A 23,602-nucleotide genomic window follows, 5' to 3' on the forward strand; every position below is an offset into this window, starting at 1 on the left:
GTACAAATAGCTTTTTATAGTAAAAAATGCACATTTGAATGTTTACAGTGTGTCATTAATCAGAAATGTCCATATAACCACTATGTTTTTGTGAACATGTTTTGACTTAAGTAAAAATTTCACACTAGCGATTCAAAAATACTCTGTAAACACCTCAAGCGTAATTCAAGTTGTCACTGACATCTTATGTAATTTTTTGTCCTCAGAGCATGAATGTCACACTCACATCTTAGAACAGCTGAAGAAACGTGTGTGCAGTAACCGGAGCGGCCCGTGGGGACCTCGCAGAACATCTTAATCATTACAGGCCAAACAAACTAAGGTAAAATTAGTTATTGTTTCTGTAGAGTATATATGTTGGCCATTGATTCAGTCAGAGTATCTCACACATACATGTGTAGTTTAAACATTCTTGTTTTGTATGTTATTATATACATATCATTTTGAGGACTTACAAATTAAATCACCTCTATTTTTCATGTTTGTGTGTATTTATATGCTGCATAATCATTTATGAAAATATAAAAGTATAGCACCAAACAGTTAAACATGTTGGATGCAACATCTGTTGTTTTAAAATTGGCAGTTTTTGAATGCATAAATACGTGTAGTAAATTCATCCAGTAGCCATTCTGAATACTTTTATTTTATTTTATTTTGTTTTGTTTTATTTTATTTTATTTTATTTTATTTTATTTTATTTTATTTTATTTTATTTTATTTTATTTTATTTTATTTCGAAATAACTTGTACGGTTTTTGATTTCCATTTTAAGTGCATATCTATTAAAATGTTTTGTTTGCTAAAGTTTTAGTATAAATAATTTTTTGTGTATTTTTCATATTTATGTGATGCATAATCATTTAAAAATTATTGTACCTGTACAACACAAAAATAGTTTGTTCAGAAACATAAATGTGCTCCATTTTAAATTAACCGGTTTTATTCAAATCAAATATATTATTAAATATGAATAAACTTGATTATTCTAGTTTTCTGACAATGTTCTAAAAGTTTAGCTTGTGCAGAAATAATTCTAGTATATTAAAACTCAAACTTTGTAAGTCTTATGAAGCTAGTTTGTGATTTGGCTTTGGAACCACTCGTGCCATCATTTACAAAGTTGTTTAGGTTGAAACTGACTTGTTACCTGAGGTTCTCGGAGCTTGTTGACATATGGTTTGGTTTTGCAAGGTGGTGACGGTGTAATTTAAGAGATTGTTAGCAGCCAGCTGTTGACCTAATCGCTCTCTCCTCCTCATGTCAAAGTTTCCGCTCAGAATATCCGGAATATCAAATTACGTAAGCCTGGAAATCTGCGTACCCTTTGTTACAATAAACCCCAGTGCTTGTCGGGCTAATAAAAGATTTATTTTCACTCTCACAGCAAAACAATACCGAAATCACGAAACAAAACCCGGCTCTCGCAGTTTTGAATAGTTTCGGCTTTCAAGAGGTGTTCAGAAAAGCCCGTCCGGAAGCAGCGGGCCATTTCTGGCATGGCGTGTGTTAGCGCGCGTCTATGTGTACACGAGCGAGCGAGTGTAATGAACTAATCAGGTACATTAGTTTTTACAGAATGTAATCTATAGTGTTTGGGAGTTGTTTGTCTCAATAGGGGCCCCCAGTAATCAAAAGTAATGAAGCTATTACGCGTCGGGAGCCGGGAGAGGGCCGGCGTGGCATTAAGAGTGGGCCACATAAAAGGTTTATTAAAGGAAATTAAGGTCCATCAATGCCACACCTGCTCCCCCTATTATAAATGTATGACAGGTCAGTGGCTTCAATCACAACAGCCAAGCCGAGAGAAGGGGAGATAGGAGTCATGTTTCCCATTATAAGCGAAGTAACAGCCCAGCCAGTGACTCACCGAGCTCACCAGACCCTCCGACCGCTATAGAGCGCCATCAGCCCAGAATAATTACATTTAATAGGTTTTATTTGGGATCAGCAAGGCACTGCTGGCAGAGAGAAACCGAGAGAGAGAGAGGGAGAGTGAGTAGGTGCTGCAGTATTAACAGCTCTTTTTGTCTAAACACACACACATTACTACTTTTGTTTGGTTTCGCTGTTTTTGCATTATTATATTTGCGCTCGCCCCTGTCTCACCCTCTTAAAAGTGAAGGCCTGTCTGGCTGTTCTCTGTGTGCTGGCAGTTTGTTGCTGTAGTTTCTAAGTCAATTAAATATGAAAGCACGCCACACAGTGCACGTAATGGACCTGATCTACTGCGTGAAAATTTCCCTTTTTTATTTGTCTTAAAGTTTACTTATATCTTTCATTTCTTGTGCTGACGTTTCATCGCAAGCTTCAGGAGTCACGGAATTGATTGGATTAGGTTTTTACTACTGTAATTTACTGTAATCCTGTCATTTGAAACTTTCTTGTTTTAAGATCTGAAGTTGTGACCCCGTGCACGTGTGCTGTTTGTGAAATAACATCGCAAATAAAATGCGTGCAATGCGATAAACTCTTTGCATGACACTAATCTGGCATACTTATTAATAGCCTAAACTGACAGGAACTTAGCCGTCACTCTGATGATGAGATCCTGTTGAGATGAGTTATTAGACAGGATTATAAATCTCTGAAATTGAAAATTGCTATTTGTTATTAACTTTTTCTGTGTTTTTTTTCCTCTTTCCAGATGGAGTCTGACAGTGAAGAGAATCGCAGTGAAACATGTGATGGTAAGTGCTTTGACATAAGTACAAAAAATACACTAAATATATTTTTTATATAATATAATGTAATATTGTTTTATATTTTTAGTTGATCTAGTTTTAGATATTTTATATATAGTTTTTTTTTTATCTAAAATCTATTGAAGTAAAAAAAATTCTTATGACTCAATCTGTCTATATTAGGCAAATACACAGTCTTGCATTTTACTTGTAGTATTAAAAATTTAAAGTAAGAAGTATTAAAAGATCAGTTGATAATCATGCATATTCAATATTGAATATTTAATATTGTATGTTGTGTATATATATAATATTATGAGTACCTAAATTTTTTCTTCAAATAGTTAGAAATGGCAACTTTTATTTCCATATTTTTAATGTTTATATTTTAATGAATATGAACTTCTGATCTGTTTAGCATTACATAAATTTGAATGATTTAATAAGTGTTTCATATCATTTTACAGATGAATAACCAATTACCTCTGCAACATAATATTTATTATATAATTATATATTATATATTTATATTATATATTTATTGTGATATAATATAATATTATATATAAAATCTAGTTATATGTAGTTTTATATCTAAAACCTTGTGAAGTAAAAAAAAAAAAAGTATTTATTATGACCAAATCTGTCTAATACATTAAATATTAAATATTTTTAAGGTTCAAGTAAGTAGCTATATCTGATTTTGACATTTTACATTTTACTTTATATAATTATCAAAATATCGGTATATTCAACATTGAATATACATGTGTACATTGTTTTTTTTTTAATGTTTTTATATTCATATTTTAATTAACATTAACTACTGATCTGTTTAGCATTACATAAATGTTAATTATGTAATAAGTGTTTAAAGATGAATAACCAATTACCTCTGCTACATAATATTTATTTATTATAATATAATTATATATTATATATTTATATATAAATATGTCTAAAATCTAGTTATATGTAGTTTATATCTATAACCTTGTGAAGTAAAAAAAATATATATATTATTTATTATGACCAAATCAATCTGTTTAATACATTAAATATTAAATATTTTTTTCTACATTTTATTTTATATAATTATCAAAAGATCAGTATATTCAATATTGAGTGTACATGTGTACACTGTGCTTTTTTTGTATGTTTTTTATATTCATATTTTAATTAACATTAACTACTGATCTGTTTAGCATTATATAACGTTTAATGATGTTATAAGTGTTTCATATCATTGTAAAGTTGTATAACCCATTACCTCTGCAACACAATATTTTTTTATGCACTTGTTATGAAACATAATCTCATAACACTCTTTAGAGTGCATTATTAGTTTGTATAAACATGTAGGGATGCATTATATTTGCCCCGTACAAAGTTCAAATAAACAAGGTGAACACATTTCCCATAATGTCTCAGCGACGGCCTTCTGACAGGCTCTTTTCCTCACGTGTGCGCATGCCCCCTTTTCCTACGCACATTTGATCTGAAGTGTTAGTTTAACGGTCTCACATCAGATCTGTCAATTTTAATATTAATCCTCTTTAGCTGGAGAGACGTGCGTTTTCCGCGACGATGCATTATGCAGAGGCAGTGACTTCATTATGTGGCAATATTCTTTCAAACGAGTTAAGGAGGGCGTCGTGAATGGAAAGAGCGACTAAAGCATGACAGGGGACATCATTATTCAAGTGTTTAGAGCTGCGTACTGTACCTCTCATGAGTGCCTGGCCCTTTAATGTGCCGGTAAAAATTCATGATGGTGTTTTATTGAGTCTTCACCATGGGATTGAGGTGAAGCTGTGAATGAGACATTCTCTCCTACTGACACACATTCCTTCTCTCTCTGTCTTGTCTGTACATCTCGTGAGACTAGGTTCACAGCGAGGCTTTGAATATATCATGTTGTCAGAGCTGTGATTAAACACTGTTTAGCAAAGTGAACCAGCTATTGTGCCATGCAAATCCAGATATGTGTATTGTCTTACACTGTGTGATTGGTTGCTAATTTTGCCCCAAGAGGAAGTATTGTGCATCCTAAACATGCCTTATGAAATATATAACAATTCATTCCTGTCAGAGAGTTCTAATTTTACCTTACCTTTTATTTAGTGTGAAAATGTACAGAGCCCCTGAAGGGACATGGTGATGGGAGGAAAGATTATATTTCAACACTTTTGTGTTTGCTTGCAAAACTTTTGCTTTCTCTTGCAAATATATTGCATTCCTTTGAGAAATTTGCATTCACTTGCAAAACTTTTGGGGAAACTTTTTCGGGGAACACACCACTTTTGAGAGAGAACGCAAATGTTTTGCAAGAGAATGCAAAGTTTCTTGGGGGAACGCAAACATTTTGTGAAAGAAGGCAAATGTTTCATGAGATAACACATGTTTTGCGTGAGAATGTAAAGTTTCTTGGGGGAACGCAAAAATTTGGCTAGAAAACACAATTGTTTCGTGAGAGACGCAAATGTTTTGCAAAAGATCGCAAATGTTTCACGAGAGAATGCGAAGTTTCTAAGGCACCGCAAAAATTTGGCTAGAAAATGCAAATGTTGCATTAGAGAAATGTTTTGCAAGAGAATGTAAAGTTTCTTGGGGGAACAAAAATTTGGCTAGAAAACACAATTGTTTCGTGAGAGAGCGCAAATGTTTTGCAAAAGATTGCAAATGTTTCACGAGAGAACGCAAAGTTTCTTAGGCACCGCAAAAATTTGGCTAGAAAATGCAAATGTTGCATTAGAGAAATGTTTTGCAAGAGAATGTAAAGTTTCTTGGGGGAACAAAAATTTGGCTAGAAAACACAATTGTTTCGTGAGAGAGCGCAAATGTTTTGCAAAAGATTGCAAATGTTTCACGAGAGAATGCGAAGTTTCTTAGGGAAGGCAAAAGTTTTGCTAGAAAATACAATTGTGTTAGAGAACGGAAATGTTTTGCAAAAGATCCCAAATGTTTTATGGGAGAATGCAAAGTTTCTTGGTGGGACGCAAACATTTTTGTGAGAAACGCAAATGTTTCATGAGAGAATGTAAAGTTTCTTGGGGGAACACAAAAATTTGGCTAGAAAACACAATTGTTTTGTGAGAGAGTGCAAATGTTTTGCAAAAGATTTCAAATGTTTCACGAGAGAACGCAAAGTTTCTAAGGCACCGCAAAAATTTTGCTAGAAAATGCAAATGTTGCGTTAAAGTAATGTTTTGTGAGAGAATGTAAAGTTTCTTGGGGGAACGGAAAAAATTGGCTAGAAAATGCAAATGTTTTGCGAAAGATCACAAATGTTTTACAAGAGGACGCAAATATTATATGAGAGAATGCAGTTTTGCAAGCAAATGCAAAATCATTGAACTATAAATCAATCCTTCTATTTACAATCCATCTCGTGTTTTTTTTCACCACGTCCATGAAAATGTAACCTAAAAAAGTGCATAATGTTATAACATTTAAATTACCTGTTTTTATTCGTCAAAAATATGTAAATTATAAATTAAAAATGATATTAATTCAATAAATAAATAGATACAGTACATACATACATTTGATTATAAATATTATACATAAAAAAAGTTATGACAGAATCAATCTGATTACTTTGTGTTGCACCAAGAAAAGTCATATAATAAAATATCTCCTTCAGGTAACGACTGCACTACACATTTTTACGTCTTTGTCCTTTTTCAGTGTTTGACAGTCAGTCTTACTTCCTAAGAGAGACATTACCCAGAATGCTTGACCTTAAAGGGACAATTCACTCAAAAGTGAAGATTTTGTCATTAGATTTTGCCTTTGTGTTGTTCCAAACCCGCATGACTGCATGTACTGTATCTCTCATCGGAGTGATTTATTGCGTTTGCTGGGCTGTTGTTTACCCATCAGCAGTACTCGAAATCTTAGCTAAATCAGGTCAACTGATACTGGATAAGGCCAGATCCTTTCATGCGGTTTAAAACTACCTGAAGCCTTATTTGCATCTCTGTGTTTTGTATGGATTTGCATCTTTTTTGCCACTATCCATAGCTAGACTTTCAGAGCACAAGAAGGAGATTTATTTATGATGTTTTGTATGCCACACGAGCTGTATCCTCAACATAAGCGTCTCTCACCGAGTCAGCAGGAGCCTTCATCATTGTGTCCGTCTGAGTGTGACATTAAAGCGAGAGGTGTGTGAAGGATCACAGGCAGGTGCTGGAGGGGCCGGTCTCTCTGGTGGAAATGTAAACATATGTGTTTACTCTTTCTCTCTCTTTTCCTGTTTGCAGTTCTGCCTGACTGCATTGCTGAGGCGCCCAGGTAAGCCAGAGTTCACTACCTGCTTCCGAGTGTCAGTTTATGGTTTTTCTGACGGCTTTTACAGCATGCATGCAGTTGTCAAAAGTTGTATTTGGACACTTAAGTCTCACTTAAAAATAAAAGAATTGCTATTAAAGTCGTGTTTGCACATAAATCAAGAGCTTTTCTCTTCTAATTTTTGCTCAGTGTCTTTTAATCTGGTGTGCTGGTGGTTTTTTAGTGGCTGAATGAAGTCAGTTAGTTTATCTCATTAACTATGAACATGATTCACTAACATATGAAACAGATTTTAAATCATATGTGAACTATTTTGTTTGAAAAGTGAACTTGTGACTTTCTTTAAAATAAATGTTTGGTGTTTTATACTTTGTGATTTTTCTATAATATATATATATATAAATTCACACTAAAAGTGTTTGGGTTCTGTAAGATTTTTTATGTTTTTGAGTGAAGTAATTCATTTAAAAAATCTACAGTGAAATCAGTAATATTGTAAAATATGATCACAATTTAAAATAACTGTTTTATATTTGAATATATTTTAAAATATAATTTATTCCTGTGATAAAAAGCATGTTTTCAGCATCATTACGCCAGTCTTCAGTGTCACATGATCCTTCAGAAATCATTCTAATATGCTGATTTGCTATTATATATGCTAATATGCAATAGTGCTGCTTAATGTTTTTGTGGAAACACAACAGACGTCCATGAATACAAAGTTCAAAAGAACAGCACATATTTGAAATAGAATTTTGTAACATTATGAAAGTTTTTACTGTCACTTTTGATCAATTTAATGTATAAAATACTTTCAGAAATAATAAAAAAATATCATACTGAATATAATATAATATAATATATTTGCTTATATTTACTTTCTTTTATTTAATAATTTATTGCTGTGTTTTCATACAAGTGTGACTTAAGTGTCTAAATACTTTTTGGGGCAACTGTAGTTTTGTTAATCTTTTGCATGCATCTTATTATTAAACAGCGTTAAATTTTATTTATTTTAATTCAGTGCAAGTTGTTTCGTGCACTTCTTTGTGCATTTTGTGTCAGACGCTTCACTAAACTTTTTCATGATATCGGCCTACAGCAGACATTTAATTCTCTGTATCATTGCTTATTATGCAGCGTGATAGCTGATAATAGCAACAGATTTCTCATTGAAAATAATGAGCCAGTTCATGCTTGAGTGTTTTGGACTCTGTGTTCACACATAAGTTCACACATGAGGATCTGCGATTCTGATTTTCTTAGTCACATCTTGCAGGGAATTTCAGATAGTGCCCTTATGAGTTTTGAAACAAACTCGCTGCCCCAAAGAGCATGAAAGCCACCCATTTTACTTCCTTGACATATTTTTTCGTGTGAAACAGGATGTTCAGTGAGCTAAAATGCTGGGCGAGGCTTGATTTGATCCATCGAGAATTGATTGGATGGTGAAAAGTGGTTTCTTATAAGTGGTCGGAGGAGAGGGATTGAAAAATAAGAAGGCCAAAATGGAAAGGCGGTTCAGAGGTGGAATTATTAGTGATTATATTTTTGTCTTTAGACTAATGTGTCCCAACTAATCATTTACAATAAGACCAGAAATGTGAATTAAGAAACACCATTATTAATCCAATTCAAATTTGTTCATCTTACCATTCAAAAGTTTGGGGTCTGTAATATTTTTAATGTGTTTGAAAGAAGTCTATTCTATTTTAAATTCTTAAAAAATACAGTAACATTGTGAAATATTATTACAATTTAAAAGAACTGTTTTCTATTTAATTGTAAAATGTAAATTATTCCTGTGATAAAAAGCTGATTATAAAACAGATAGTTCCGGTCCTTGATTCTGATTGGCTGAGCCGCGTTCGAAGCTGTTGTAAATTACTCTACAAACACACACCTTTGTTTACGTTTACAACCACTTTGTTGCAACCACAACTGATTCTGAGGAGCTACATTGTTTGGTGGAAGAATACTGTTTTTATTAATATCATTACACTTTATTTGCTCTGTTTTATTTTGTGAAACCTTACTACGTATATGGAATAACCGTTTTATAAAAGCAATAAGCCCCGTGAAGCCGTGGTTTACAGTGAATTTATAACAGCTATAATCCGCTTCGCGTTGTGCCTAACAATGCCCTTAGCTGTTATAAATTCACTGTAAACCACGGCTTCACGGGGCTTATTGCTTTAATTTTCAGCATCATTACTCCAGTTTTCAGTGTCACATGATCCTTCAGAAATCAGTCTAATATGCTGATTTTCTGCTCAAGAAACATTTCTGATTATTATCAATGTTGAAAACAGTTGTGCTGCTTAATATTTTTGTGGAAACCACAATGCATTTTTTTTTTTTTTCCGAATTCTTAGATGAATAGAAAGTTCAAAAGGACAGCACTTACTTGAAACAGAATTTTGTAACATAACTTTTTACTGTCACTTTAATAAATGATACTGATCCTGAACTTTTGAACTGTAGTCGGATAAAAGCATCTTTTTGCACATTTTATGAATGTGCTGCATTTGTAGTCCACAAAGAACCAAAACACTGATCTGACGAACATCAGAACATCATTTATTTTATTTTTTTTACTCTTTAAAACATCATATAGCAACTCAAGGACCTTATAACAAGAGTTTTCTTTGCTAAAGAACCGTTGAAGAGTTTTAAGAGTCCATATTGGCACAACCTTCAAGACTTCCAAGTGTCTAAACAAAGCTTTGACCTCTGAAAGAATCAAAACCTGCACTCCACCACCTCACGGGTCAGATTCATTATATCTTTGTACCTCAACCAATCACATACTCAGTTGATTTGTGACACGACGCATCCATTAAATGACCCTTGTATTCTGCTTTCAGCTTGCATCTCGGAGCGGGTAAAAAGCGGCCGTCCGCAGAAGGGGCCCACGGGGCGCCAGTCAACAAGAGGAAATCGCTCCTGATGAAGCCCCGCCACTACAGTCCCAGTCCCTGCCCCAGCGAGGGGGACGGCGAGGAAGACCTGGCAAGTGCTCAGGACAAAGACGCACCCAGGAACACTGACACTCCAGCAGGTAGACAGATGTCCTGTTGTTTTGTCTGTTTTGATGAACAATTGACGCTGAATTTTAAACTACCATCTGTTGCATTCATATATTTGTTTCCCTCCTCCTCCTCCTCCTCCTCCTCCTTCGTCTCCTCTCCCCCTCCCTCCCCGCATCCATCTATTCGTCCATCACGTTCATCTATCACGCCGTCCCGGGGAAGTTCGCGACAGTTGATTCCCGGATGTTTTTTCATGCATCCGGTGTCCAGATTAAGGAGATTTCCTTCGCTCGACTTCTTTGAAACCCGGATTAAAAACTCGGCGGCGTTAAAGTAGCTGCCGCCTTGTTGATTATGCAGCCTGGAAAAGTGTTTTTTTATAAGCAAGTGTGGTTGCTTGCATAATTATGCAAATAGGGTAACTGAGAATAGAATGCACCAAATTATATTGTGCCTCGTTGACAAAAGAGTGTGATCATACACTCCAACAACAAAACATATTTGGCAACTAAGGCACGGAAACGTTAAAGTCGATATTACATTTTAAAACAGTCTCCTTTCTAAAAACAAAATGCTGCCATTTCCTAATGAATCAAATTATGAGCATGTTGGCAACAATATCCATGCTTTACATGTGTACCTCCACACCCCTATAATCTGCACTTATTTGGTATATTTTTAACGATGTTACCAAGCAACAAACGTAATTGTCCCTTTCGAAAGCTTTTGTTAGACCATCGAATGCAGCCCAAATATACATAATTAGGCATAATGTGTGCGGCTCATTATTGGACACATGTGGGTTGTTAAATGGACAAAAAAATAGCTCAATAAATTGAACAGCATCATTGGAAATGGAATTTATTTGTTTCTCTGATTTCATATTATCCACAATAATCATAACCTTTCCCCCCCCCTCCTCCTCCTTCGAATTTGTTGTGTTATTTTCTGAAGTTGCAGTAGGAAAATCTCATTTGTCATATTTCCCTGCTGTCTTGCAACATGTTTGCTTTGCGCTTTGCCAAAGTGATCTACTGAAGAAGTGCTGGTGAAAAAAAAAATTTAAAGACATAATGCGCGGGGTGTGACTGGGAGTGGATGGCGACTGGGACTGTAGCGAAATTAATGGATCTGTAGGGGGACGAGAGGGGTATGTGAATTTCATGAGAAAAAAGGGAAAAGGAAAGGCAGGGGAGAAATTAAACCGGTGTAAGGCTTCCATTTGGTGCTGTTATGTATGTGTGCGTGTGTGTGTGTGTGACTCCAGCCAAGCTTCTGGTCTCCATACACACAATGGTAATGGTTATTCTGGAGTATAAACCATTCACCTGTTCCAAAACACAAACCATTCTCTGCATCCAAGCATTTTTCGCCCTTGTTCGCTCCAGTCTTTTTTTTTTTTTTTTTCACTGTTCTGTAATTTTTTTTGGTCAGGGCTGTATCTCCATCTGGATGGCAGAGAGCTCCTAATCATCTGCTCTGTTAATTGTGTCTTAGCATAACTGGCGAACTTTTCATCTGCGCTGGACCGCTTTGGGTTTTCACACCTCAAACTGCTGACAAAAGCGACAAAATCAGGAAAATCGGATGCTTTTAAGTGCATTCGCTGTGGAATTCCATTTGGTTTAGGCTCCAGATGCTTTTTGTTCCTGCTTGATTCTTGAGATCAGAAATGAAAAATATTAACGTTTGAAGTTAAATCTGTTCAGTATGTTCATGTTTTGGTGCCACCTCTTACTACTTCCAAATTTTTACAAAAAAAAAAAAAATTCCTTCCCTATTGCTCTGTACAGGTCAATACCGTCAGATACAAACAAAATAAGTACTGTCATTTTGGATATTTATAATAAATGGAGTATTCAACTATGATTAAGAGTATATTGAGACTACAGGATAGTTTCAAACTGATTTTCACCTCTGTCTTTTGAAATGTCAGCAGCATCTCATGGAAAATCTGATGGGGCGTGTTGACAGAATAATCACATTTAGTCAGATGGTTTTGTAGCTATTTTTGATTTTCTGGAGTTGCTATAATAGCATATGGAAAAATAATCATTCAGGATGAAGACTAGCCTGATTTTATTCATATTTTAATAAACAATTTGAAAGCTGTGTGGACAATAAGCTGTATTTTAAAGGGTAAAAAATATATAAAAATCTTGCGTAGTATTTTTGTCTTGTTTTCCAGTACAAATATCTAAAAATACTTAAATAAAGATATATTGACTTGAGAAGGAAAATTACTTAAGATATTAAGTCTTGTTTTCTGAAAAAATTATCAAGTTTATGCTTAAAAAAAATCTATCAATAGGGTAATAAAAAAATAAACGTAATTCAAAGGGAAACAAGATTATTTTTCTTTATTTTTAGCAGATATTTTTTTCTATTTCAAACATAAACTCACTTAATTTTGATACATTTTTCAGAAAACAATACTTAATATCCTAAGTCACTTTGCTTCTAAGTAAATGGATCTTGATTTAAGAATGTTAAAATATTTGTACTGAAAAACAAGACAAAAAAATATTTTTTTTGCAGTGTATGTGTATTTTTTAATAAATCTACATTTTGTAAACATACATATTTACATGTCGGTTATATATATTTTTTTATCTATATGATAAGTTGGTTTGGTGACATATCTTCATATAACTAAGATGAAATGGATCATTTATGTAAAGAACATTTATTGAACACTGATTAATATCAATGTTGACTTAAAAGTGTGGGACACATTTCATCTATCAAGAATCAGTGCTGTAACATTCGACACGCATACAATTGGATGCAATTCCAAAAATAAAAACGGACGAGATTAACCACTCTTTCCTCAACCAGCATGCATAAAAACTATAATTATCTGCACAAACACAATCAAAATTTAGGTTGTGCGCTAGCATTATGCCTTCGCATTCGTACAGCGCCAAAGGAGACCTCTGCGACATTATGCCGGAGTTTGGCATGGTATGAACGAATCGGCAAGCACACTCTAAGCCTGGTTTCCATTTTTGGCAAGAGCTCTCTATCCCCCATTTAGGGATGTTTTGGGGGGGATTAAAAGCAGGACTACTTTATATGCTCTTTAAGACAAGCAACTGTTTGTTAAGGCAGTATGATCCCATTAGAAGCCCCTGAAACCGCATGTGGTGGCAGCCAAAATGCTCTAATATCTAATCAACTCAGTGGTTGCATATGGTTCGGAGGGTGGCATAAGGCTCTCTAAGAGGATAGATGTATCTCGAGCTTACGCTGTATTTTGAACTTTAAACCCTAGTACCCAAAGCGCTTTAACCCCGGCGGGTAAGTTTCAGAGAGATCAGTAGTGGATTGTAAATCAATCCAGCTGATAGATTCTTTTGTTAAACATTGACTCGATTACTTAATATAATCGGGTCTGTAGCGATTCCAATGAGTCCTTTAAAGGTGATTTTAAGGGATAAAAGGTCTGAGATTTGTCAAAAAATGAATTATTCACCCTATAAACCCTAGTCAAATAAGCTTTATGGATTTATCAGAAGTGGTACAGTAGTATAGCAAATCATGCTTCTTTCTGAATAGCGTTTACAGCTTTATATCATATGTACTCTTATCCATTGTGGATGTGGTAACATTTTTTTTCAGTACATGTATCATTTTTAGCAAGTTGCACTTAAAAACAATACAGTTACATAAATCGAACAGATGGAAGATTAAATTAGAAGGGGAAATGTTTATTTATTTATTTATAATTATATATACATTTTATGCTATTTATTTTTTAAGGTCAAGTTATGTATATATTTCAGTTTGGATGGAGACTAGATGGCGTTTAAAAAACAAAAATATTTTTATGCACTTGGGATACATGTAAAACTCTCACAATGTTTTCTTAACAAAATGCAAAATGTTCTATTTTTTATTTTCTCATTTTCCCATTTGTATCATTTTTAAATATCTATCTTTCTCTTATTTATCATATGTTGTGCTTCCCTTTACAGTTTTTTTCAAGTCATAATGTTTTATTGACAATATTTTTCATTTAGAATTTTATACCATTTTTTCAATTAATTTAATCATTTTATTAATTGAACTTGTTTTTCGTTTGACCAAAGAGTCACATTTGAAATGTGATGAAGCCCGTATTTAGTTACTTCTTAGGGTTTATTATATTTTGTGTATCCCTTCATGTTTTTCTGAAGTTGTCATGTTTGTCACAACTTGTGATTTTGAAGGCTCTGAAAACCATCTGTTAGTATTTTCCTCCCAAACACAATCATGTAATGAGCTCTTGCTGATGATCCATCAATTTAAGCCCAGTCCGTTCTTCTGTGTCTCAGATGAGGACTTCAATGGTGGTGATGTTCTAGAAGACACTATCTATCACAACACAAAGTCTCACCACTTGTTGTCATGGTTAGAACAAACGAGTAAAGGTTCGCCAAACCTGGCGGCTCAGATATCTGAACACCAGAATGAGCAAGAGGAGGAGGAACACAACCAGGACTTTGAAGACAAAAACCAGGAGGAGATCAGAGCCTGTTATCACCTGTCTCCAGACACAGAGGCAGATGAAGAAGAATGGAGCACTCCACCGTCCCTAACGAAGGTCAACGGGATCCATCACAGCCCCAGTCCACCTGCAGACGATACTCTTATGAAGAGACTCCGAATTGGACAGCAGCTGCACGAAGATGCCCTCTCTGCTTACATGAACAGAAACAGTGCAGGGATCTTGATGGAGGAGTATGGCTCTGCAAGAGAGTTCAGCGACAGTGAGGAGGATCTCCAGACGCCCAGGATGGAGGAGCGAGGAGGTGTTTGGGGCCCAGGTCTGGTGGCCAGACGTCTGGAGCTGGACAGGGCCCGACTAAACCTCAGTCTTCTAGAGCAGGCCATGGTGCTGCAGTCTGAACATAGACAGGTCCTCCACAGTGCCTACAAAGACATGGACCGCTTCCTCCTGGAGCAGATGAACCATGAACGGAGGCAGCAGCGGATGCTGGAGATAGATGCTCAGACCATGTACCACAGCAGCAAAGGTGAGATTCATAACAGATTCGCCAGAGCTTCATCACATTTTCAATGATTTTTAATAGTTTGAATTCTGTAAAAATCCTGGTTCCGCAATGGTTTCATTTACAATTCTTTTAGTACTAAGGGAAATTAATATTTAGGATAAAGAAATGCATTTCCATTGCCAACCGAAGAGATGATTTCAATAATAAATACTTTTAAAACAATTCTTACAAAAGAATTAGACTTCAGAGGTAATAAAAGTCTAAAGTCTAATAAAGGCAATCCAATAACAATACAACAATGCTAAACAATGAAAATTTGGTATTGTTTTGTGTTTATTAACTTAATTTAATTATCTTTAAATACATGTTGTCATATGAACAACCAATCAGTAACTCACAGTTAGTTCCATGTGTTTTCATTCACTAAAAGAACTAGCTTATAAGAGTCATTTGTTTGCTATCTATCTATCTATCTATCTATCTATCTATCTATCTATCTATCTATCTATCTATCTATCTATCTATCTATCTATCTATCTATCTATCTATCTATCTATCTATCTATCTATCTATCTATCTATCTATCTATCTGTTTTTTTGTATTAAAATATGAAGTCTGGCCAGTCCAAAATATTGAAATTCTGGCAAATGTAACACTTCAGAACTCCTAAAATGAAGGGGCTACAATAAAAATGTAAGTTAAAAATACAAAAAGTTAAAGCTAAAATATTTAAATATAATATTTAAAAATGTTCTTAAAAATGTACGAATCTTGCATTTTCTATCACAGAAATTGTGATAGAAATTCGAAAAAAAAAATAAAAAAAAAGCGTTTTTGCAGTAATGTTGCAGTATCGACACATAAAAAGAAAGATACATATAGAGATTCTAGCTCAGAGGGATATATAAATAAAATCCCCATAAGTGCTAAAAACATTTGCCAACAAAATATTTAATAGTAAATAACCAATATGTTTTATAGAGAAAAAATACAAGTACAAGAAGAAAATCTTCTGATGACATCTCTGTAACACGAAACTCTGGATTCTTATCGGTATCAGCCAGATATTTTACCCTGAGCATAAATTAAGTCATAAATCCTAGTAAAGTATCTCTGATGTGAGCTTTAAGCACTTTGATTCTTGCATTGACTGCTGTTTAATGGGTAATCTCTGAAGATAATCTCTCAATGGATCAGCGCTAAGAAAGCGGTGCCCTGAGTAAGACCGCAGCCTTAACTAGTGTCACGGATGAATACATTCATACCCAACATGCTGTTACAGGACGCGCTTCGGCTTACATGGAGAGGAACGTGACAGGATGGGATCAGCTATAACTATACGTTCTTGAAGAGCACTATTTTTACAGTTTGTGTGTGTGTGTGTGTGTGTGTGTGTGTGTGTGTGTGTGTTATAGATTCCCCTCGGACAGAAAAGAAAGACATCAAATGTCCGACCCCGGGCTGTGATGGGACGGGTCATGTGACAGGCCTCTACCCTCATCACCGGAGTCTATCAGGATGTCCCCACAAAGTCAGAGTGCCCCCAGAGAGTGAGTCTGTTCTCGTGTTACGCATCACTTCCTGAGGACATTAGACACATTTCCTCCCTTCACAGCAGTACAATACAAACAGAACAAATACAATTAGTGATAACAACACTGTGATCATTTTCAGCCCATAAATATTCATGCCATACTAATGATCAAGGTTTAGTTGTACAGATACTGAGGGGCAAAAGATAACATGGTGATTGCTTAACTAACCAGCCTCTATTATATTCAGCGCATTTCTGCATAGAGACATTACATGACGTGTATTCAATTTAAATGCATGCTACAAAAAATATCTAACAGTTATTTCTGTGATAGAAAATGCAAGATTCATACATTTTTAAGAACATTTTTAAATATTATATTTAAATATTTTAGCTTTAACTTTTTGTATTTTTAATTTACATTTTTATTGTAGCCCCTTCATTTTAGGAGTTCTGAAGTGTTACATTTGCCAGAATTTCAATATTTTGGACTGGCCAGACTTCATATTTTAATACAAAAAAATAGATAGATAGATAGATAGATAGATAGATAGATAGATAGATAGATAGATAGATAGATAGATAGATAGATAGATATAACAAAAAGTTTATAAAATTTTTTCACTATTAACTCCAAATTTCACAGAATTTGAGCCAGACTTTATAATTTAATGCAACAGTTGCAGCTATAAAAAGTTTTAAAATCCAGGGAAATTCTGCTTTTAAAATAAATCATATTTTCATCTTATTTGGTATTAATGTTTGCAATTTTTATTTAATCCCCCCCCCCCCTTTTTCCCCTTTTTTCCCCCCCCAAAAAAATCATATTTGGTTATGATGTCATTAATGTTATTTTTACGTCATGATATGTGATTGTCTTTATTAGGTGTCATTACCAAACTGGTCACTATTTGACGATTTTAATTCAGAAGCAGTCCATTTCTTTTTATTTTTGTAAGTTTAAAGCTAATTGCCAAACTTTCCTCAAAATTAAAAAAAAACAAACATTGTTTATAACTGCAGATGTGATAAAATGATGAAAAGACTGATTACATAAATCATTAACTCGATTAAATATGATAAACATAGATTAAACAATTTGAGGTGTAATTTTTCAAGATTTCAATTAGTCAGAAATGCCTCTAATTTAAAAAAATCACACGTGACGCATGTAATATGTCATTTACATGGATGCATTTCATGTATTTATTCCTCATCTTGAGCTTTCCAGTAGAAACCTTTTTTTAAGCTGTAAACAAAAAAATGTTTCGTCATCAAAACAAGTGAGGTTTGATTTCCTGTGGTAGGCAAATAAAAAATGCACTCTGGAAACAACTTTTCACTTGCTGTTTTCTCCATTTGAGAGTAGCACAACAAACATTCGCCATTAAACAGTGATTTGACAAAAGGAACAGAAAATGTAATTACGTTTTTTCCCCTTTTTTTCCTCCAATATGAAAGCATGTACTCATAAACCAGAGGCAGCATTCTGCAAATCAAAGGACCTGCGCATGCAGCCTAAATAGACGGGCACATCCTCCAAACTAATTATGAACAGACTGAAAAGTTACTAAGGATAGTACTTCAACAATATGTGCGTCTCTCTTAAATGGTAATCAAAATGCGTTTGTAGTCATGATGTTTTTGCATGTTCATATTTGAAGGGAGAGACCATTTTAAGTTGCAAAGAATGGCATGGGAAACTTTATTTAGCATGAAAAGTTGAAACAGCTGCAATAGAAGTGAATAACACAAAATGCTGAATTACTGTTTATTTAATGGGACGTCCATTCTTATTGTACAATTGTTCTTTTGTTAAACATTATTCTGTTGTATCTTAACAGTCCTCGCCATGCATGAAAACGTCCTCAAGTGTCCGACACCTGGCTGTACAGGAAGAGGTCATGTCAACAGTAACCGTAGCACGCATAGAAGGTCAGAAAACAACTGGATTATACCAGTGTTATTTTAGGATCATTAAGATATTATTAGAGTTTTTATTAATATTGTGAATTAGTTTTTATTTCTATATTTACGGTTTTCATTTTTATTTAAAGTTTTAGTAATTTTGTTATGTGTTTTTGTCATTTTATTTTTTGTTATTTTTTAAAAATATGTCTATATAGTTTTTATGGAAGCCCGTTTTTGCCATGGAATAAAAAAGGTAGTTGCGACTTTTTATCTCACAATTCAGAATTAGTTTCTCACAATTCTGAGGAAAAAATATATATAAACTTTGAGTTTATATCTCAGAATTCTGTTTTTATCTCACAATTTTGACATTATTGTGAGATAAAAAGTCGCTATTACCTTTAAAAAAAAAAAAAAAAATTTATTCCATGGCATAAATGAGCGTCCATAGTTTTTATGATTATTATTATTATCGGTTTTAGTTATTTTAGTACATCAAGTTACACTAAATGAAAATGAGAAATGTAGCCTTGGCTGAACTAGCTGAACTAAATATTTTATTTCAGTTAAAGTTTATTTTATTTCAAGTAACAAAAGCTTTTTTATGGTTTTACTCAAAAGTAAATTATACTCAAAAACACTATTAATTTCTTTACAATCCTGCTTGCTCGTTGTAAGCAGATTTGCATAGATATTTAGCAGCGGGGATGTGAAATTAGGGAAAATGAAATGATGAGTGGTTTAATAATAACATTAGCAGTTGACAACATTCGCAATTTGACCCAAAGAAAAAGCTGTGTTACTCTATTTTGCACTGTAATTTGAAATTTTCTTTAGGATTTTAATAATATAATGTATAAAATATATAAAATATTGTTATTTATTAATCATATTTACATATTCATTATTCAAATTAAACATGTATATTATAAATTAATCTATAACTAAATCTATAATAAAAAGTATATATATATATATATATAAATGATATTAATAATAATGATTTTATATATTTAGAGAGAGAGAGAGCACAAGAGAGATTTATATTGATCTTTTTGTGTAATTATTGGTTAAAATACAGTGTAGAAAGCCATTTGCTTGTTAAGAATATGTTCAATATGTGTATAATAAAAAAAAAGTACTAACTGTGCCTACCATTTCCAGCCGCTCAGTTCCCCTGTTTTCTGGGTCCCGGAGGTCATATGATCATGGCCGGAGACAACAGCCCCAGTCGCCATAAAGCCCAAAGCAACGCCCTCCAGTCCAACATCGCATCTGCAGCCATCCTCAACCTCTCCACCCGTTGCCGAGACAACGGCGAGGCCCTGCCCCCCAGCCGGCCCCTGGCATCATCCACAAAGGTAATCAAATTAGACCACTCAGAAAAAGGTATTTAATGTGGTCATTCTGAAACGACTGTGATTTGTGTATGAAAAAGAGGAGTAACATCAAAAGACACTTTTTGGCACAGAGAACTGTGCTTCCTCTGGTGGCACAACAACAAGAGAGTGGGAGCTTTTTTTTTTTTCTTTTACCTACACTGCCGCTAAAGCTTTAATGTACACAAAGGAGAATTTGTGTAATCACATCAAAAAGAGTTGGGAGGAATACAATCACAGCTTCCTTCTCTATGACAATTATAAGGCTTTTTGTAAAACATGTGGCCGTGCATTTGATTTCTGCTTGTGCTTATGGTAATGTTGGGTCTTTCTCTTGTTTGCAGGAGAGAGAGTGTGTTTTGTTTTTTTTTCAGTGCAGATGGTCGAAGACATTTTGCTAAGTAATATATTATCCTAGATAAGCTTGTACAGATCCTTTGGCGTTGATCTCTAACAGACGATCTATGAGAAGTTGGATTATATCAATTGGTTGTGGATTAATAGACATCACTCTTTTATTTAAATGAAATAAGGAAAGTCTACACAGGCCGCCAGATTATGTATGTTATAGTGTGAAAATTGATATGTTGTTATGATACAGTTATGCTCTTTAATTAAGCCTTGTTTTTAATAGAAAAACAAACTATTGACACTGTGAGAGCCAGAACTCTTGCTTGTTTGTAGGTGACCAAATACTTATTTTACCGAGGAATTTACCAATTAATTCTTTAAAAATCCTACAATGTGATTTTCTGGATTTTTTTTTCTCATTTTGTCTCTCATAGTTGAGGTATACCTATGATGAAAATTACAGGCCTCTCTCATCTTTTTAAGTGGGAGAACTTGCACAATTGGTGGCTGACTAAATACTTTTTTGCCCCACTGTAAATAATGCTACTCTCAATAATTTCTATCAAATGGAAAACAGAAACATAGTGCATAAAGGCAAAGCATGTTCGAGTCCAGCTTACGACATTTCCTGTATTCTTATTTTCTCTCAGACAAAAATGGAATAATGCCAAAAAAGTGAGCTATTATAATCATAAATATACATTCCTGAAACTAGCTTCTTATTAAAAATAAGAACTCGTAATTTTATCAAAATGCATAGTAAAATTTAATAAAAGAAAACATTATTAAAAAAAACACTACAGGATCCTAATGCTGTGTATTTTAGTAATAATTAGAAACATAACATATTGTTTGATCCATCCAGTTTGATACCTTTGATGTACAGTATATTATATTTTTTGAATATTCAGCCCCCTTTTAATAGAAAAACAAACTGTTGATACACGTATATTAATAAGAATGGTAAAAACAGTCAAAATATATTTAAAAAGCATGCTGGAGTCATGGCCTAGTGGTTATGGGCAAAGCAAGTTCGAATCTGGCCTGCAACATTTCCCGTATTATTTCTTCTTTTCTCTCAGAAAAAAAGTGGAAAGTGCCATAAAAATGAGCTATTAAATATAAAAATGAAAAGTCTTCTGGCTTTCTCTCTTTGTAAAACTATAAAAATCTTTTTTATTTAATTTTAAAAAATGTATTAATAATATTTACATACAGAAAGGATTATTTAAATTATATACATAAAAATTATTTATTAATAATACTTGCATATATAAATTCTTATAAACACTCTTATAAAAAAATAAGGTAATTTAATGTGAATAATGTAAACTATTCTTATATGTTGGCATAATAAAACAACAGTCCAGGATCCTAATGCTGTATATTTTAGTAATAATTAGGTACATATCCCACAGTTTGATAACTTCAGTCAAAGCAGGTCTTCCTCTTAGACACGGAGAGATAAAACTGAGAGAAACTCGCAGAAGTATGGCATGAAACGCTTCACACACCTACACACCACACAGGCCGTTCATAGTCCCAGCACTCAGTGGGCAGAGAGCAGGTATACTGTACAAGCTGAGCGAATGAATAAAACAGTGTTAGTCGATCTGTCATCTGCTGATGTCTGCGTCGAAATGTCTTTATGCATGTTAAGTATCTCGATTTCCCTGTTTGTGCCAAGTCGCTTGTTTTTTTTGCTAAGAATACGGCTTATCGTCTTGCAGCGTTTCATAGGGAGTGTGGGAGAAAGATGTCACCTCACTGGTTTCTGAGGCTGGAGAGAATGTCATCAGATGAGAAAAACTCACATCGTGCGCAGGGATGAACTGGATAGGTGCGCAGTTGGTCGATTCTAGCTGGTTCGAGAAAGAGCCATATTTGGTTTGTAATCTGAATTATTGTGATTAGAGCCCTCCTTTGTTTGCTGCTGTGCAAAATGTGTGTGGAATGATTGGTGTGTCACGTTTTTAAGCAGTTAACGAGCTCCATAAAAACGTATCGCTATAACACAAATTCATACACCAGCACATCTGTTGGTGATAAAAGTTATGATATTAAGCAACACAGAGCTTTTAAACTCGCCATTAATGATTGTGACCTAAAACCATTTTGGCTGACATCTAGAATCCACCTGGCACTGGGAAAAAAAAATGGAAGAAAAATGAATTAATAAATAACCGTATCTATGTCCATTAACTAGAAAACCTACATATATTTAATAGAAATTGACATTATTAATCATCTGAAAATAAGATATGGTGTAATATTCAAACACTTAATTTACTCCTTCACAGTAAAAAAAAAAACATGCAGATTTTTAAAAAATGTTTTTAACATTAGTCTCTTATGCTCACAAATACAAAAAAGCAGTAATATTATGAAATAACTTTTTTCTATTTGAATACATTTAATTTTTAAATTTATTTCTGAGATGCAAAGCTGAATTTTCACTGAATTGTCTTCAGTGTCACATTATCCTTCAGAAATATTTCTAATATGCTGATTTGCTGCTCAAGAAACACTTCTTATTATTGTCAGGGTTGAAAACAGTTGTACTGCTTAAACCATGATACATTTTTTTCAGGATTTTCTGATGAGTAAAACATTCAAAAGAACAACATTTATTTGAAAATAATAATGTTTTTTGATAAATTTAATGCTCTTTCTGAATAATAGTATTCATTTATTGGAAAAAAACTCCATCCAAGTCCCTTTGATATTTTCTTCTTTTCAGGGCCGGATTTACCTCTTTTCGTGACATAGGTAAAACTAAATTTTGGGCCCCCCTTCCCTATTAATATAATATGCCTAATATTACCACCCAAGCAAACCAAAATATTTCATAATCAGTGAAACCGTTACAGCAGCGTCTACTAATAGCGAATCTTTAAGTTGAACTGCTTCAAGAACCTCGCTACTGAGAAATGTCATGTAGCTTTTCAGCTGCGAAACTATTTTATTGATAAATTTGCGGGGCAGCCGCAGCTCTGACAACATGTTTCTGTCCGCATCTCTGCATGTGTGCGCGAGTGCGTGTCTGTAACTAACTACTGTGTGCGCCTGTGGGAGAGAACACGAGAAAGAAAGCGTGATTTCCGTACATAAAAAAGGTTGAAGACATGGAAATAGTTTGTCATTTTTACCCTATTGTTTGTTATATTTATTTGCTCAGTGTCTTCTAGGGTTTTGGTTGTTTTACTGTTGTAGATATCCCATAGTATAACAAAAATATTATATATCTCTTCATTGTTTTTGGGCCCCCCCTGGACGAGCGAGCATAGGCACGCGCCTAGAATGCCTATGTGTAAATCCGGCCCTGCTTCTATTTGAGATGTTTTCTTTAAAACATTTTATTGTCTGCAATACAAAAATTGTAAGTTTAACTGGTGAGAAAAGTAAAAACTCGCC

The 23,602-nt window shown here is 34.1% G+C and overlaps 1 protein-coding gene across 1 annotated transcript in view; it reads left to right on the forward strand.

Annotated features, from left to right (window-relative positions):
- Positions 1–208: 208 nt before the first annotated feature.
- The window catches only part of LOC107599728 (suppression of tumorigenicity 18 protein-like), a 34,667-nt gene continuing 11,273 nt past the window's right edge, over positions 209–23,602 (forward strand). The window contains exons 1-8 of the mRNA XM_016291410.1: positions 209–322; positions 2,648–2,690; positions 6,953–6,983; positions 9,851–10,044; positions 14,332–15,033; positions 16,429–16,563; positions 18,392–18,507; positions 19,631–19,819. Coding sequence (XP_016146896.1) covers positions 2,648–2,690; positions 6,953–6,983; positions 9,851–10,044; positions 14,332–15,033; positions 16,429–16,563; positions 18,392–18,507; positions 19,631–19,819 — 1,410 coding nt within the window. The 5' untranslated portion in view covers positions 209–322. The remainder of the gene's footprint in view (positions 323–2,647; positions 2,691–6,952; positions 6,984–9,850; positions 10,045–14,331; positions 15,034–16,428; positions 16,564–18,391; positions 18,508–19,630; positions 19,820–23,602) is intronic.

The sequence above is a fragment of the Sinocyclocheilus grahami genome, unplaced genomic scaffold (genome assembly GCF_001515645.1).
Source record: "Sinocyclocheilus grahami isolate Dianchi unplaced genomic scaffold, SAMN03320097.WGS_v1.1 scaffold270.1, whole genome shotgun sequence".
In the NCBI taxonomy this organism is placed as follows: Eukaryota; Metazoa; Chordata; class Actinopteri; order Cypriniformes; family Cyprinidae; genus Sinocyclocheilus; species Sinocyclocheilus grahami.